Source organism: Ambystoma mexicanum, chromosome 1p (genome assembly GCF_040938575.1).
Source record: "Ambystoma mexicanum isolate Mex_15411 chromosome 1p, UKY_AmexF1_1, whole genome shotgun sequence".
NCBI lineage: Eukaryota > Metazoa > Chordata > Amphibia > Caudata > Ambystomatidae > Ambystoma > Ambystoma mexicanum.
Window position 1 is genome coordinate 669,399,241 of NC_090921.1, and position 18,017 is coordinate 669,417,257.

General features: G+C 45.0%; 1 protein-coding gene and 1 long non-coding RNA gene across 2 annotated transcripts in view; one reads left to right on the plus strand and one right to left on the minus strand.

Annotated features, from left to right (window-relative positions):
* Positions 1-18,017, plus strand: part of LOC138556815 (uncharacterized) — a 583,894-nt gene that overhangs the window by 398,076 nt on the left and 167,801 nt on the right. The window lies entirely within an intron of this gene.
* HORMAD1 (HORMA domain containing 1) overlaps positions 16,342-18,017 on the minus strand; it is a 2,731,278-nt gene continuing 2,729,602 nt past the window's right edge. The window contains exon 14 of the mRNA XM_069642620.1: positions 16,342-16,886. Within this exon, the coding sequence (XP_069498721.1) occupies positions 16,800-16,886 (87 nt within the window). The 3' untranslated portion in view covers positions 16,342-16,799. The remainder of the gene's footprint in view (positions 16,887-18,017) is intronic.

Consider the following 18,017-nt stretch of genomic DNA (forward strand, 5'->3'; position numbering starts at 1 on the left):
ATCGGAAGAGTGGTTCCACGTAATTCATGTAATCGGGGCACCCCTTATCCAAACTTGAATTTATTTTCAAAATAATTCTTTTCTGATATATTAATCCAATTTAAACTAATAAAAACACTTCAGCTCCCATAATGCATTGATTTGGTAAATGAAAGCCGATGACTGGTGAACAGGTGTGCTGGTGACATGAAGCTACCTTGCCACCCTTTGCTTTTAAGGAGGTGCCAGAAGAAAATACTATTTTTTGTGCAAGTAGTAAAAAACACAATATTTGCACCCAATGTACTTGTTGCTGTGGACAACTGAGTGGGTTGTGCTGTAAGGATATGTCTGCCATTGTTTAGTGTAGCCTTCGAGTGAACAACGAGTATTTACACAGGCAAAAAAGCATTAATATAGTCAACAGTTTTGCAATGAGGAAAGCGATTTCTTAAAACTTATTGTAAGGTATTAATATCACATGGCCAGGTACCAATTTACCTGTTGTTGTAATTGCATATTTAGGTTACCATAATTTGCCAGGTTCTTTTATTAGGTATCCTCACGGTGACATCATATGACAGGCATTACATTAAAAAGCAACATACTTACAGATTCTCACACAAATTGCCACTTCTCTCATCAGACATCAGTACCTCTCACTACCTGTTAGGTATTTCGATAATTTGCCAATACATGTGAATTATATTACAGGCGTAGGTGTCATCTGCAAGGCGTTGGTATTATATGCCCAGGTACATGCACCATTAGGGAGCTATTGCCATCGTAGACCCAGTTATTCATACCCATTTGCAGATACTGGCATCAAATACACACTCCCATCATATGTTAGCTTTTACAGTTATATGCCCACGTACTCACAACATTTGGCAGTTGTGATCATTTGTCTAAGTACTCATGGGTATTTATGTATGTAAGTACCTCACTAGGAAGCAAGAGTGTTGTACATACTGCACACATAAGGGGGAATCACGTAGTGTGTGGGGGTAGCAGAGCTGCAGTGTCTGTTATTAATGTCCAGCACAGTTAAACCTGTTAAAATATATATTGCGGTGTTTGGTTATCTATTGCGATGTTTTCTTTAAAACTTCTTATGATACCTGTGACTTTTTAGGCAATTTCATTACAAATTCTGCAGTAAAATGCAGTGTCTAGACCATGTTGCTCCTAAATGTTTTCAGGGAGTCGGGTATTAGAGTGGGGTCACAATATAGAATGTTTGCTTGTCCCTTGCAAGGAAAAATATGCATCATGCTCCACTTCCAAGAAAGTTCTCCAGTCGTCACTGAACTACCAACAGTTCTACACAGACATGGTTAACAGTGTTTCGCCCATGAGGTAGATCAGTAATTTTAGTGTAACTTACATGCCACCGTTTTGAAACCTGATGAGACTGCCCAATGGGTGAATGCACCTACCGCAGAGATCCATGTGCAACCTGCAGGCCACCGAAGGTTTCTTGTAAGATAAGATACGCATGTGTGTGAAGCTGTCGCCAAGGACCGTTCGGCGGGGATGGTAGTGTACTTTTCTCCTCTGCTATACATGGTGAACCAAACACCATCTTGGATAATAGCAGCCATATTAAAAGTTAGGCCTAGCATTGCACTGTGGTTAGGGCTGCAGACCCCAAGGCATACATGGTTAAGTAGGTGATTGCCTGCGAGAATAGGTCATAGCATGGGCACCAGTGAGAAAGGCCAGAGCCGTAGAGATTCATAGACCTTCCACTATCTCATGTTGCCAGTATTCATATCCCAGAAAGAATGCACCCTGCAAGGCCACGAGGGACTGAGTGCTGTCTGAAAAAAAGCAATCCCACAAGAAGGAGGGCACAAGCCTTCAACCTTCCCTGTTTCAACTCTAAGTAATAGCATTCAAATGTCCCCATTCCAAGATCCCTTGCATTCCACAGTACCAGCCAGTCCCAGACAACTGTCCATAAAACTGTTAGACCCACAATCGATCAGAAAAGATCAGAAAGCAGGAACCAGTTACCTTCACCATAGGTCACTTTATTTGTGCTGCGAGATGACGGAAGGGATAAAACAACATAGCTAAAATGAGCGTGGGAAGCTTTGGGAGGGCGCCAATGTGCCTGGAATCGAGTTGTAGTTAGTTATAATCGATGGCCTCAAGGTCTCTTCTTAACCCATGTCTGCAGTACCAGGTGCACGTTAGGTCCGAGATAGAGAATGTATTGTTTTTTCTTTTCCGCCTAACGAGCAATTAATTCTAACATCGTGCCTGCTGACGTGTGAGGAGGAGCCCACGTGGAAGAAGATGGACAGAAGGGGCTGGTACCAATGGCCTGGCATCCCATATGGAGCAGATAGCCTATGTATACAGTCGCACCAACCAGCTATTCAAATTTGTACCTTATGTAAATTATGTCACTGATGACACTGTCTGCCTGATTCATGGAATTATTTGCGTGAAAAACGCAGATTTGCGCGCCTTTCTGCCTGAAAATCCCCATACTTCAAACAGGGATTTTCGGGCAGAAAGGCGCGCAAATCTGCGTTTTTCACGCAAATAATTCCATGAATCAGGCTGTGTATCTCTTTATAAACTACTGCTCATACTAATTTTGCCAGAACATTCGGTGGCAGCAGAGCTCTTTGGTGTCACATATCTATTTTTGTGGAAAGAACCTTTGTTCTCCCTGCTAGAGGTTTGCTGGGAATCTTTCCCTAGTCGGTTGTATTTTTTCTGGTGTGAGCGTTGAAGGGCTTCTCTACAAAACCAAAGATAACCTTATAAGTAAAGCCATTTAGAAAAATAACCACAGCCAATTAGCCAAACAGATTGTTTTTGGCCAATATGTGTTTCACACTAGTAGTGATCGGTAAATAGGATTCATATTAAATATTCTGTTAATTTTAGAGATATAGTAGGTTAATAAATCTCACAGAACAATGTCATTTTTCACTTGAGATACAGTGTAGAATCTATCTTGTTCTTATAAATAATCACCATCTAATAATTAACAGCATTGAGTAAGCTGCTGGTCACGTGACCAGACCCTGCCACTCAGTTTCTCCGCCCACCTCCAGTTTTCACACCTTCCAAGCCTCTACTTAAAGATTGCAGGCCAGCTCCAGGCAGACAGTATTGAGTAGGCTGCTGATCATATGACAAGGCCCTGCCACTCAGGTGCCTCGCCCATCTCCAGTTATCGTGCCTTGCAAGCCTCTACTTATGGACTATAGGCCAGCTCCAGGCATACAGCATTGAGTAGGCCACTGGTCACGTGACCAGGCCCTGCCACTTAGTTGATCCACGTACCTCCAGTTTTTGTGCCTTCTTAGCCTCTACTTAAGGAATGTGGCTGTACCCACCACCTATTTAATCAGTCCTCCTTAGGCTTCCTCATCAGCTGCGTCCTTTGCAAAGGACGTGTGGAGACAAGAGCCTCACCTGTTTGTTCGTGTTGGGGTATAATAGGACCAAGGGCCTGACCCACTATCCTGCATTTCACTTACAAACTAATCGCTACTACTGCTACTCAACAAAATACATCACCATGTGTCTCCTCCCTCCCCAGCCCATCCCCACTCTCAATAGGGTTTGAATGGCCAAGTGCCCTGGGCAGCCCTGGAAAGCTACTCTAGCGAATCTCATCAATATTGCCCTTGCCCCATCCAACACCCACGGGCCACATGCACACGCCCTCTCATGTTGATCAATGCTCACTCAGCAGTCGCTCATGTGGCAGAGATCACTGACCTCATCTCGTACGACAACCTTGGTGCCCTGTTCATCACTGAAATAGGGTTTACCCCATCCTTCCTGCATTTTTTCGACGTCACCAAGCCTACTGTATCCAACATTCCAACCGGCCAGGAAGGGCAGAAGGAGGAGTGGCAATCATCCACAGAAGTGATTGGCTGTGCTCCATCACCCCCTCTCCCAGAACAAGCTTATTTGAATCACTCACCTGATGGGTCCCTCTATCGCACAAGGAATCCTTTACCTTCCACCTCACCTCACAGGAGTGACTCTTTTATTGCAGACATCTCCAACTTACCCTCCGCTGCCAAATTAGTACATAGAAATAATGTCTTTCTTAGTGATTTTAACGACCGAGTCTCAGGCTGACAACCACACTAGAAGCATGCTTTTCGCACTGACGATTCCATTGACCTTAAGAAAATTGTGTTCTACCCCATGCACAACAAAGGCAAAACCCTAGACATAGGGCCTCATCACGAGTTGGGCGGTAACGCCGGCGCTGATAGCGCTGGCGTTATTGGCCCTACCGCCAAACCCACCGGCGCTATTGGCGGAACGAGAAATCCCCATTGAGCCCTTTCGGGAATGCCCCATTCCCCATTGGGCTCAATGGGGAAATTTTGCGCTCTTGCGGTATGAGCGCGAAATTTCTGTGTATTTCCCCCCAGCTAAGAGCTGATTTGGTGGACCCTTAAATCCGGCGGTAACAGCGCTACCGCCGGATTTAAGGGTTACCGCCAAACTCGTGATGATGCCCTTAGTCTTCACATCATCCCCCCACATCACCTGTGCAGACGCTATCCCACTTAACTGGTCTGACCAGGCTGCCATCCCATTATCAGTCACCCACTCGACAACGGCTCACAAAGGTCAGGCTAAACGTCCACTCACTCAACGCTGATCATTCAAAACCTTTCCCGGTCAATGACCTAGAAGCAAACTTTGCAGACTTCCCCACCACAGGGAATGCCTCAGGCCTCCTGGAATTATTCAGCAACTCTACTATAAAACTGGTGGGCACTCATGCCCCCCTAAAACACCTAACTCGGGAGACCTCACCAACCTCAAACTCTTCGCCTAAATCATAAGATTCTGATTACTGAGGCCAAAGCTGCTTACTACTCCACCACCATTGCGGCAGCTTCTAACAGGAGCCACGCCCTCTTTGAAGTAGTAAAGCATTGTACCAAACCCTCACCCGACCCCGAACTCAGGAAAAATGTGACAGAATCAACACATTTTTTATTGGAAAAAAAGACAAAATTCAAGAGACCATCGAATCAACCTCTTGCAGCATTAGCATCCCCTGCACCCTGGCACACTGCCCCGTTGGACTGTATTCTCTCCTCTCTTTCCCCCAAACCTCCTAAAAATGATTGCCTCCCTCAAACCTACTTCTTACCATGACAATATAATTTCGGTCACCATCATTAAACAATTGATAGGGCCGGCACTCAATGCGCTCCTCAGCATCATCAATGCCTCCCTCGCACAATGATCATTCCCGGACACCTTCAAGACTCATCTCATATGACCTATTTTGAAAAAACAAACCCCAAGTCTTGATGACCTCGCAAACTAGAGGCCCATTATGGACCTCCCGTTTATTGCCAACATCTTGGAAAAAGTAGTTGCTACACAACTACTCGCCAGAAGCTAACAACTCCACCTCCTACATGACTTATCAGTCAGGGTTCCACCCAAAATGTAGCATCGAGACAGTCACCATCTGGGTGGTGGATGATGTTCTCCAAATCATGGATAAGGGTGACTCATGCCTCCTCACACTCCTTGACTTCTCGGCTGCATTCAATACCATCAACCACTGCATCATTCTCTCCCTCCTTGCTGATAGTTTTGGATTCCCTGGCACTGTCCTGAATTGGTTTACCTCCTACCTCTCAGGCAGACACCAGGCTGTTCAGATGAACTTGCTGTGTTCTAACCGACTCCAGGTCTCCTGCCGAGTCCCCCAAGACTCCATCCTCTCAACAATTCTTTTTAACTTTTAAATGGAGCCTTTGGGCACTCTCCTTAAAGATCCCAATATAGCCATCCACAAATACGCAGATAATACTCAATTGTACATGAGAGAAAATAGCGTGCAAGACATCGTACATCTCCGCGTATACCTAGAAATCATCCAGTCCTGGATGTTGACTGCTTACCTCAAACTAAACCCATCCAAGGCTGAATTCGTCCTCATCTGTCTTCCCGCTATGAAACAACTTGTCCAACAATGGCTCAAGGATATGCGCATAGAAGGATTTCAGTCACAACTCTCAGGCTCAGCAAAATCCTTAGGCTTCACCATTGACAGCAATTGTCTCTTTCAAGCAACAGTTCTTTTTGGATGACAAAAGTGTCACTTTCAAACAATAGCTTTTTAAGAATGGCAAAGTGTCTCTTTCAAACTGTAGCTTCTTAAGAATGGCGCAATTGTCGCTTTCAAATAATAGCTTCTTAAAAATGGCGCAAGTGTCTCTTTAAAATAATAGCTTCTTAAGAATGGCACAAATTGTCTCTTTCACATAACAGTTCCTTTAAGGATAACAAAATCTGGATCTTGGCTGTGTTTTCGACCAAGTAGACAGGAGAGGTCCTTGGGAAACTCCCGATTTGATGGGGGTCCCTAAACTTTGAATTCGTATGTTGGAGGCATTACACAATAATTCTGTAGTGTGTGTCCGGCATGGTATGGTGAAATAAGCAAGCAAATTAAGGTTAACAAGGGGGTACGCCAGTGCTGCTTCCTCGTCCCCATTCTTTTAATATTTACGTTAATTCTCTTTCATCGCACCTGGAGTGTTTAAAACTGATGTTCCTTGTTGTGGGGCTAGGAGACTGACATCTCTCAGCTATGCTGATGATGCTGTTCTCCTTGCAAGGACCCTGAGATTCCTATGAAGGCTATAATGCATATATGAAGGCTAGATGTTTGAAGGTCAACTTGACTAAGTGCTTTGTGATGTCTGTCTCTCGAACCAGTTAAAGCCCAGCAGATTGTATTGGATGGCCAGATTCTCCCACGTTGCTCCTCTTTTGACTCTGTTGAGATTTAACAGCAAACTGAACTGGGATGTTCATACTGCTAAGAAAATGTTAAAATGCAACAGGTAGCAGGTGGTATCTTTAGATTTGCTTGGATATAAAAACACAGTTCATTGGAACATATGCTTACAATCTACAGGGGCAACGTGATTCCTTCAGGCAGTTATGGTTGTCAAATCTGGGGATATGAGAAAGTGCATCTGGACGGTCTCCAGAAAGTACAGAATTATTTTGTGGCGCTCCTACTAATGGTGCCATCTTCAACTCCAGTTTACTCAATGCACACTAAAGCCGCCACTATATACCTAATAGACATAATCTGTTTGAGACTCTTGTTAGTTGGGAAGGTCAACACTATACCCTAACTAAAGATCTGATAGGGAACATTATTTCTATAGGTGGGTTTCACAAAGCGGGTTGGTTATCGCAGATGAAGCATTTATTAAACCACCTTTCTATGGATCCCTATTTTAGGAATCCTAAATTGATGATGAGCATTTCTAAAATAGTTCTAAAAAATAAGGTTTTGCTATTTTTCGAGACTAGTAAAGAGGACGCTATGCTTTTAAAACCCCAAGTAAGAGCCTATGTTCCACTATCTCCCCTTGGGGGACCTGCTGCATATCTTTTACAAGTCACTTTTGTCAACACAGGTTCTTCCTTATGAGAGCAAGGTTTAATAATCTCCCAGTGAAGGCTGTCACTCATAAGTGGATGAAGAATTCTTCTGATGGCTCAAATAGCTGCTGTTTTTGTGGGGAAGTAGAGTCTTTAATAAACCTTGTTTTATGCTGTCCTTTGTATACTGACTTTAGAAAGATGCTGCTGTTGGGGATACTTGGAGACACCAGGCTGAAACACCACCAGTCGGCAATGATGTTCTTATTGGCGTCAACTAATGTGCCGGTCAACTTTGCCTTAGCAAGCCTTTTGAAGAAAGTATGGGCATGGAGAGCTATCAATTTTCTTCACCTTATTAAAATAACCAGCATTTCCTTTAAAAAAAACTCAATCCAATCGTTGATCACTCCACTCAACCCTATTTATCCCCTTCTGGCATTCCCCCACCCCTGCTCCCCATACCTATTGCAGCTCTCCTAATTCCCCTGCACCCAACTTTTAACCCTTTGGGAGAAACCCCTTTATGCAGCACTCTGTTTCTTACAAGTTAGGTTTGTGCTTTATAAATCCCAAGTATACATAGATACACTGATTTAGAGCAGTGATCTTCAAACTGGGGGGCAGGGGGTAAAGGGGTAAAGGAAGTCCAATGGTGGCTCTAGCCTCTTTAAAAAGGGATTAAGAGGGCTGTTTTTAATATATAAAAGGGATTAAGGTTGCTGCTTCTAAGAGCCTCAGGCCCCACTGGACATCCTTTGAGCCCTCTAGGGGGACCAACCTCTAGGTGGGGGGTGGGGGCGGAAACAATATGACTACTCAAGGGGTGTGGGGAGGCACAGTAGGAAAAAGTTTTAATACCACTGATTTAGAGGTTTGTGAGTTCCAGGTGAAGTCAACAAGAATTCGCCCATTAATCATTTTAATCCTCAGTCGCCTATTAATTGACTTGTTTCTTACCTGTAACTTCCGTTTTCCAACATTGTTATCTTTCATAGATTCACATGCTGTGAATATTCCCTGTCATCAGGCTGGGAATCCTTGGTTACGTTTTGATTCCCCATGCCCTAGGCAATAAGAACCTACATTTTGTAGCATAAGACCCTTGTTATGGGTGCTTTTGGTCCCCACCAATGGGACCTCAAGTAGCCCTAGACTAGACCCTCCTCTTCCCCTCAGATTCTAGCCCTGTGGTACCAGATGTCCAAGGGGGGCAAGAGGTTTTTACCTGATGGGATGGAAGGAGAGTGCATGTGAATCTATGAAAGATACAAATGCTGGAGAACAGGAGTTACAGGTAAGAAAAGTACTCCTTCTCCAGCATTGGATCTTTCATAGATTCACATGATGTGAATAGACTAGCAGTATACATACACTGGAGGTGCATACAGGGAAAAACCTGCAACTGCATATCTTACAGCCTATCCATAGGGTCATACCTTACTGGAACAGGTGCTGCAGGACTGCTCTCCCTGTTCACAATTCTTGAGCATGCTGCTTCTCCTGGCATTAGTGCCTCGTGAAAGTATGCAGCACTGACCAGGTGGCCGCTTGGCTGATGTCTGTGATCGGGACCCCCAGACCACCATGCCGCTGAAGCCACTGTAGGTCATGTTGAATGTGCATGAGGGGGAGCCTGAAGGGGCTTCCCCGCTGACTTGTGGCAGAAGACAATAGCCGACGAGATCCACCTTGCTCTGCTTTGTTTGGATGGAGTATTGCCTTTATGCGTCTGGCCATACGCTATGAAAAGTTGCATCCTGTCAATATAGTATTTTAATGCTTGCTTGAGGTCGAGCGAGTCTAATGCCACCTCTACCAGTGATGAGGGCTTGCTAAAGAAAGCTGGCAAGGATATTGTGGATTTTCTGTGAAAATCTGTGGGCACTTTGGGAACGAATCACAAATTTGTCATGAGAAGTACCCTGTTCTTTTGGAATCACAAGTATGGCCCGTTGATTGCGAGGGCTTGTAGCTCCGACACTCTCCTGGCTGACTCAATAGCCACCAGGAAGGAAACCTTCCAGGACAAGTATCCCAGGGGTACAGAGGCCATAGGTTCAAACGGTTTCTTCATGAGTTCTGAGAAAACGGTGTTGAGGCTCCATTCTGGCGATATCCGTCTTACTGGTGAAAAACCTCTGGAAAGGGCTTTGAGGAAATGCTTTATGAGTCTGCATCCGTAGAGGGAGGCCCCTTTCTCCCACCTGGTGAACCTAGAGATGGCTGCCAAGTGCACTTTAATCAAATTGTGGGCAAGGCCATGTTTGGCTAGGCCCAGGAGGTATGGCAGTACCTCCTGTGGTGTAACCCGGAATGGGTTTCGTCCTTCCTGGTGTTGTTGGCTTTGGGTTTCACACCACTTGCAAAATCGCTTCTACTTTAGGTGGTATGATTTGTTAGTGGTGGGAGCTCTTGCACCTGCTAGGACCGGTCTACATTGTTGAGATATGTTCAGGCTTCCGAACTCTGCGAAGTCAGGAGCCACGCCGTCAGGCATAGTGATTGAAGGTTGTGGTGCAGAATTTTCCCTTTGCCTTGTGTTATGATGTCTGGTCGATTGCTGAGCTGGAGGGATTTGTCCCTGGAGAGCTGGACCACATCGGAGTACCAGTCATGGCGAGGCCAGTCCGGTGCAATGAGAATTACCTTGTAGGAGTGCCGCTTGATCGCCTATATTGTTCTTTGCAGTTTCGGGAACGGTGGGAACGCATATGCGAACAGGCCATCCCATGGAAAAGTTCACACATTTCCCATTGAGCCCTTTGGGGTGTCCTGCTGGTGTACCCGGTACATTTTCTTGTTGGGGTTTGTGGCGAATAGGTCTAATGTTGGACAGCCGCACACCTGCAGGGAATGATATGATATAATATGTCATTTATAACGCGCCTGTACACAAGGGAAGCATCAGTAACCAGTGTCTTGTTGGTCCTTGGATCCTGAACCGCTTTCCCCTTGCAGACATTGGCATTGGTTGCTTAAGCTGTAAGTGCAGCTTGAGAGGGATCTGCTACTTGTCTCCCCATGATCCGGTGGTCTGCGTCCAGTTCGCTGCCAGGAACTCTTGTAGCAGTCTCATATGAAGTCTGCAGTGCGGGAAAAGTGGTATGCATGACGCTATCATCCAAAGTAGTTGCATGCATTGACACACTGTTTTCACTTTGCTCGGCTTGAACATCTTTAGCAGGGCCGTAGGGGAATTCATTCTGTCGCTGTAGGGACGGACGTAGGTTTCCTGGGTGGAGAATTCCACCCCCATGAATATGAGCCTTCAGGACAGTCGCAAGAAGGATTTCTTGTAGTTGATGGCAAAGCCCAATGTTTGTAATAGGCCCACTGTTGCTGCTATAGAAGACTGTGCTCTCTGCATGAATGGGGATCGCACCAGCCCGGCGTCTAAATAAGGATAGACGTGGTGTCCCTGTTTGTGCAGGCTGGCTGCCACTGGTGCGAGGCACTTTGTGAAGGTGCGCAGAGCCAACTTCAGGCTGAACTGTAGGACCATGAACTGGTAGTGCGACTTTCCAACCACAAACCGGAGGTATTTCTGGTGCCCTGGATGGATGGGTATGTGAAAATATGCATCCTGGGGGACCAGGGACACGAGGTAGTCGTGGTGCTGCATTGCCTCTATGACCTGCTGTAATGTGATCATAGTCAACGTCTGGTGTTTTATAAATCTGTTTAACCTTCTCAGGTCTAGAATGGGCCTCCATTTTCCATCTCGTTTGTGAACTACAAAGTAACGGGAGTACACTCCTTTTCCCCTTTTGGTTCCTGGGGACTTTTTCTATGCCCCTTTTTTGCAGCATGAGCTGCACTTCTCATAGGAGCGCATTCTTGTGCGCCTGTGTTTGGTGGTTTAGGTATGGGAGGGGGGGTTTGCTTGAACTCTAGTAGGTGCCCGTATACTACCACATCCAGCACACATTTGTCCTTTGTTATTTCTCTCCAGTCTCAGGCAAATCTGGAGATCCTCCCTCACAGGGTGCCGTGGGATGGATTGTCACTGTTGGGTCTTACCCTGCCGTCTCCTTTGGTATATGGAGGGCTGCTTGCGGCGCTGATTTTGTCAAAAACCGCTTGATTTGTGGTATCCCTGTTAAGCTCTCTTATTTATACCCCTGGGAGTGGTATGCTGATCCTCTTGAGTATTGATATCCCTTGTTGCATGAGGATGTGGATGTTGACAGTTCTGCAGGGATGTTAGACACCTGAATGTGTCAGTGTCTGTTTTAACTGTCTTTAGAGCTTCGTCGATCGTGGTTCTGAACAGTTCATCTTTGAAGGGCAAGTTTACCACTTTATGGTGGACATCTGGCTGGAAATACGTACATCAGAGCCATTCTTGCCTTCTTAGGACTACCCTGTTGGGCGCTTCCTTAAAACCAATTTCCGCCAGGTCCACTGCCATGTTAATACCTTGGTTGGAGGACTTTTCCCCTCCTTCAGGATTGCCTTTACCTCCTTACACTTCTCCTATGGAAGATGCTCCAGGATTGGTGCAAGTGTATGCCGCATCTCCCTATTATTTCTGGCTATAATGGCTACAGAGTTAGCCACTTTAACTGTCGTGGCTCCAATCGCTAAGACCTTTTTCCCAAAAGCGTCCTGCTTTCGTACTTCATTGTCTGGTGGTATAGCGCATTTTTGTTTCTCAGACTTAGCTTTCTGGCTTGCCACTGCAGAGACCACTGACTCAGGAGATGTTTGGGAAGTGAGACATTTTGGTGCATTTTCACACGAGTCATACTTTTTGTCTAGGTGGCCTTTCATCGCTTGAATTGTGAATGGTTGCTTCATTGTTTTCAGCCCCTCATGCCAGACGTGGTCGAGGATGGGAATCGAGACCACTGCCTTTCTCCTCTTACCCATATGGTCAAAGAAAAAGTATGCTTTCATACCCATATGGTCAAAGAAAAAGTATGCTTTCTCATCCTCAGAGGCAAGAAGGCCGAACTCCTTTCACGCTTTCATGCCCGTAGAATGGAACCCTTTAATGTCGTCAGAGAGCGGCAGCTTTGCTGATAACTTGTCCTGGTGAAACTCCTGCGGGGAATCCGTGTCCCAATCATCGTCCCTTCTTGATGTGGTTGACGAGGATGTGGTGTCACGGGGGTTGTCCGCATCTGTATCTGTTAGTTCCCCTTCTTCTGGCACTGATCGAGTCGGCAGTGAAACAGTGCGGCTCCTTTTTTGTGATGGAGAGGTAAATGACACACTCTTGCCCCTGCGTATTGGACGAAGCGCAGCGGATGCTGGGGGGAATGGAGAAATTGACCTGGATCGTGAGCACCCTCTGGAGGACCTTTCTGATCGTCCCTGCAATGTGGACTTGGGTCTGGAAGCAGAGGAACTTGTTGATCTTCCCCGCGAAGTAGACCTGGGTCTGACTGGAGATTGTTGTGGTACCTGCGGCACTGCTGGATAAGGTGGTGGTAAGGCAGGCATCCCTGGTCTCATCAGAGCTGCGTCAAACGGGGCGATAATCCTCTGTAGGGACTGTAGGGACTTTTTATGCGCTTTTGGATTGCCCAACAATGAGGTACTTGCGCCTCTGTCCACCCGGGAGATCTTTTTGTCCCCCCTCCCTTACATTCAATAAGACAGAATGAACAGGGTCAAGGAAACCTAAAGCACACTCTCCTTTCTTGGAAGAACCAATTTCTACAGTATTTGCGGGTTATTCAACAGTTTTACTGTACAACACAGCAGGATGCTCAAGATTTATACACATAAAATCAACAAAAGATACAAATAGTGCAAATCCAAAGTCATTGTCTTGGATCCTTTGATTACATGACAAGCACATACCCTGGGAACCTGGAGGGATTGCATGAGTAACACATTTCAGAACAAAGAGTACATAGTTCATAGTACAAAAATTGAACCAGTGTGGGATGGACACTGAGACTCAAAGTCAAATGGTCAACACAACTGTTTTTCGGCCTTAAGGAGCTGAATTTGAAGCTGTTCTTGTATGGGCCTTCATCAGGACGAGATAAGTAATAGTGGGAGCCTCATGCAGATTTGTGATGTGTTAGTACCATGAGGAGTGGAGAGTCTGGACTATTTCAATAGATCCTAGACATGCGTAATGTGCTTATCTAGTGCAAGACAGTCCACTCTAAGTGGGAAAAACCAAATCCAAATGAATTAATGGAAAAGGCATGTGGGATACGGTACGTCCATGGATTCAAAAGGGTGCGTCCACCGGATAACACCTCCAATACATCACAGGTCTGACTGTGGAAAAAGCAGAGGACTCCCTCAGCTCAACACATGGTTAGAATCTGAGGGGAAGAGGAGGGTCTAGTCTAGGGCTACTCGAGGTCCCATTGGTGGGTCCAAAAGCACCCATAGCAAGGGTGTTAGGCTACAAAATGTAGGTTCTTCTTGCCTAGGGCAAGGGGAATAAAAAAGTAACCGAGGATTCCCAGCCTGACGACAGGGAATAGTCACAGCATGTGAATCTATGAAAGATCCAATGCTGGAGAATCATACTTGTTTTGTCTCAAGACAGCAGGTGGCATGTCCTCTCCTGTTATGTGGTGAGTTCTGTGAACTCCCCTTTCTGACATATGCAGATAGGGGCCTCCAAGGGATATGATATGGCATTTATAACGCGCCTATACACAAATGTTTATTCTGGACACGACCCAATGTGCTGCCCCAGGAGTGGGCGAGACTGAGATCCCACCAGCCTGTTATTTCCTCCAAGATGAGGTACTACAACATTACAGGTCACTATGGCTTCTGCCCTGCAACAACACACCTGCAAACCAGGGAATGGGCAACCAAATACTAGTACCTTTTGAAATCACAAAGTCAGAGAACCCATTGGCCCTCATTCCTTGTTTGGAGGTAGCCATGGCGCTATTAGCACCATGGCTGCCTCCAAAATTGGTCCTACTCCGGCCTGGTGAAGGGAGTAATTACCAGTCCAGGTCGAGGTCGGCGGGACCGGTAATTCCCCATTCACCAGAGCCATTTCCCATTCCCATTTGAGCCCCCATAGGGCTCAATGGGAATGGGGAATGTGCAAATAACGGTACCGCAATTTGCGGTACCGTTATTTGCTCCCTTGTCCCTTTGCGGGTCCAGCTAAGGCCGCCTGGTAAAACCAGGCGGCCTTAATGGGACCCGCAAAGGGACCTCGTAGTAGGGCACAAAGGGATTACCGGCACCGGTGTCATTACCGGTGCCCGGTATCCCTTTGTGCCCACCTTTTAATGAGGGCCATAGTGTTCACGGAAGTCAGAGAAAAGAGATCTGAGCAATACCTGAGAAGGAATCAAAATGGAGGCTTATGTGCACTGTGCTTCAGTGGTCTTAGCGCAAAGCTAGCGGCAGCAAAAAGCAGGAAGTGGGGAGACATACAGCATCACGCACCAGATACGAGGAGTTTCTAAGTTGCTGCTGAATTCCGCATGCACCTTTAACTTCTTGCTGACCCTCATTAGAGATAAGCAGAACCATCAGGTAATTAATTAAGCAATTAGAAACACACAAAGATAATGACATATTGATAGTGGTTTAAAAAACACCCAATCAGACTTTGGATTTCAAATGAAACTGAGGAATACCCTGTTAGAAATGAGGCTAGAACAGAAGCCTCTGGTCAGGGAACATAAAAGGGGCTGGTGAAAGGAAGGATCCAGAGAAGTGGCGCCTGGCATAAATCTAAAACCATTTGGGGAAAAGCTCAAAGAATCCAGACCGGAAGCAGTCCACACCTAAACCTCCCCAATGTAATGCTAACTAGGTTGTTTGGGACGGTGCTGCCCTGCCTGATGGAATTGAAAGACCAGCATTCTAAGTTCCTCCACTAGCAATCCCAAGGTAAATGGAAGAGGGACTGAACCTGTGGTAGGGGGGTGAAATAAAACTGCCTGCCTGACAAGGACCCTAAGGATGGGGGTTGCTGGTGTTAGAGTAGGGCAGGACTTCTGAAGATTAGGTTTGTGAACGTATACTTTGGATGGATTCTTGGTTATGCTGTTAGAACAGGTTAGACTTGCCGCTAAGGACTCATTAAGATTATGTATTGGAACTTTACATTGGTCATCCTTTGGAAAGACTTTTACTTTGAAGGATAACCTGTGTCTTTCTATATGTAAAAAATAGTGGACAAACTATATCATTTGGCATAAAAGCACCTAAACAGCCTAGAACCTGTTGGAAACCTCACTTTATGTTGATATACTCTGTACATCATTTACTATAGGATAATCCCTGTTGTTTGCAGTTCTTTCCCCTTGAACCACTAGGCATTTATCTAACTCCTACTCCCAATACCTACTTTAATAAAGACCACATAGCTTGAATCATCAGAAACGGTGTCACATGTATTATTACTCTGCATACTAAAGTATTCACACCATGTACATGGCGACATAGGGGATATTTAGCATTGAAATCACTGGGAAATATTATCAAAGATGCAGGTTTGTTAGCCATTATATCTTCCAGAATGGACCTAGGTGACAGACTAGGTTAAAGGGACCAGCGTGGGTCAGAGAATCGTATTTATTAATGGCTAAAATCTCAATCACCTACCCATCATCTCCTCTTCTATGCAAGAGACCATACAAAGTTTGTAATCATGGCTTAGAAGGCCTTCTTTACATCTGTGACTAGACTTCATTTGGGTCTAGCTCTTTGCCCTATTTTACAAGTTTAGCAATTAGGGTAAAATCTACAATAGCAAGTATTTCAAGTAACCACGTTTCCTGACATAAAATGATGTGTGCACATAAGGCGTTTATAGTTTTTTCTCTGTTTGCACGATAGTCCGTATTTACTTATATACAAATTATTTGCTTGCCATTGTACCACTTTGTTGTAATTATTCAAATGTGGAGAGCAAATAAAGAAAAAAGAAAAAATATTTAGCGGCTGTTCGTTTTCATGTAAGAAAACAGACTGCAGAAAGGTTCCTTGCAAATACTATTTATTCAAAGATGCTATCGAAGTAGTAGCGGTTACAAGGAAATTATGTTTAAATTCATATTTAAAGTAAATTCCTCGTTGACAGTAGCATTCATTACACTACTATCTTTCTAAGAACCATTACAAATACAGGTATCATACTTTATATTGAAGACTTTCATAGTGAAAGGAAAATATTTTAATAATTTTCACCCACAATTGTACAGAAATTACATCTAAGATTCTATTCCCGTATCCAGACAATTAGGAGTAAAACCAGAAAGTACATTTGTAACAGTTACCTTCCAAAGAAGGGAACTGGCATGACTACAGGTTTCACACATTTACAACACTGTTGGTTACATGGCCACAAAACAGAATAAATCATAGAGTGCAATATGAAACAGTTATGTACTTTAATGTAACATTAAAAACAGCAATATCTTGCAGGCCATTTACGTAATTCAATAGGGATCTTTTGGCTCACTAAATTTCTTCCTTTTAACCACAGGCACTTCATCTTGACTACATGGAATGTCCAGAGTTTGGATCTGTAAAGAGAAAATAAACTATTCCATGAATGGATTAACTAGACCTGTTAAAACTCAAATTACATTAGAGTGTTTTAGCGGCCAGGGTAGAAAGACTAATGGGGCAGATGGCAACAGGCTGGAAGGAGAATAGCCAGAAATAGGAAAAAGACACAAGACACCGAAAGGGCCTATGACAAGGAGGGGGAGAAATTCAGGTCACGGAGAGGCACTCAGAGGAATATTCAGGAACTTCCAATAAAGGACTGCAAAGCTCGATGTGAAACAGCAACTGTGGCATTCAAGACCCTTTTATAGGAGAACTTACGGAAAGGAGCTAGGGCTCAGTGTGATGTACAGTAAGTATGCGCAGTGTCACGGTTGGCCTAAATAACACACTAACTCCCAGAGACAGTTAAATGGTTTTTATTTTTTTACTCAGCAGTAAGTCTAATGGCGTCCCTCTCTCTCTGACCTAGGAAGGGGTGATCCCACCTAACGCAGGCTCCCTCGCCCCAGGCTGGTGCTAGGGATCCCTACTGTCTAAACAACTATCTGGCTGCTGATGATGACCTAAAGGCTAAAGCCTTTTGTAAACTTCCTCATGGAACAATCTACAAGTTCCTACCCAATTGTCTTCCCCACAGGAATAATTTAAGATTTGTGCCATTGAGACACCTGGGTGTACACCCTCACTGTTCCTTCCACACTCTGATACTCCTTTCCCTGAGCATCTCTAACACATGCCTTCCTTTTCTTCTACTTTCCCTTCTCCTACTTCCCCCTTCATCTCTATTCACTCTCCCTCCTATGCTCCTCTCTTTGCTTCCTCTCTCTTACTACTTCCTTCCACCATCCGATCTTACTTATAACCTCGACCATCCACTTACTGCTACTCTCCCCTCCCTACACTGCTAATCTCCCCTCCACACAACTACTCTCTCCTCTCCCCACTACTCTCCCTTCTAACACAACTACTCTCCTCGACCCCTCTCTTACAATCACTCTCCTTTCACTTCCCCCACTAACCTCATGTAATCCATGCTCTCTCCTACCACTCTACTAATACACAAGCACATTATTATTTATTCGATAGTTGTAAGGTTCCTGTACGACAAAAGGCGTTTCAAGGCACTTCCAGTACTACTTCCT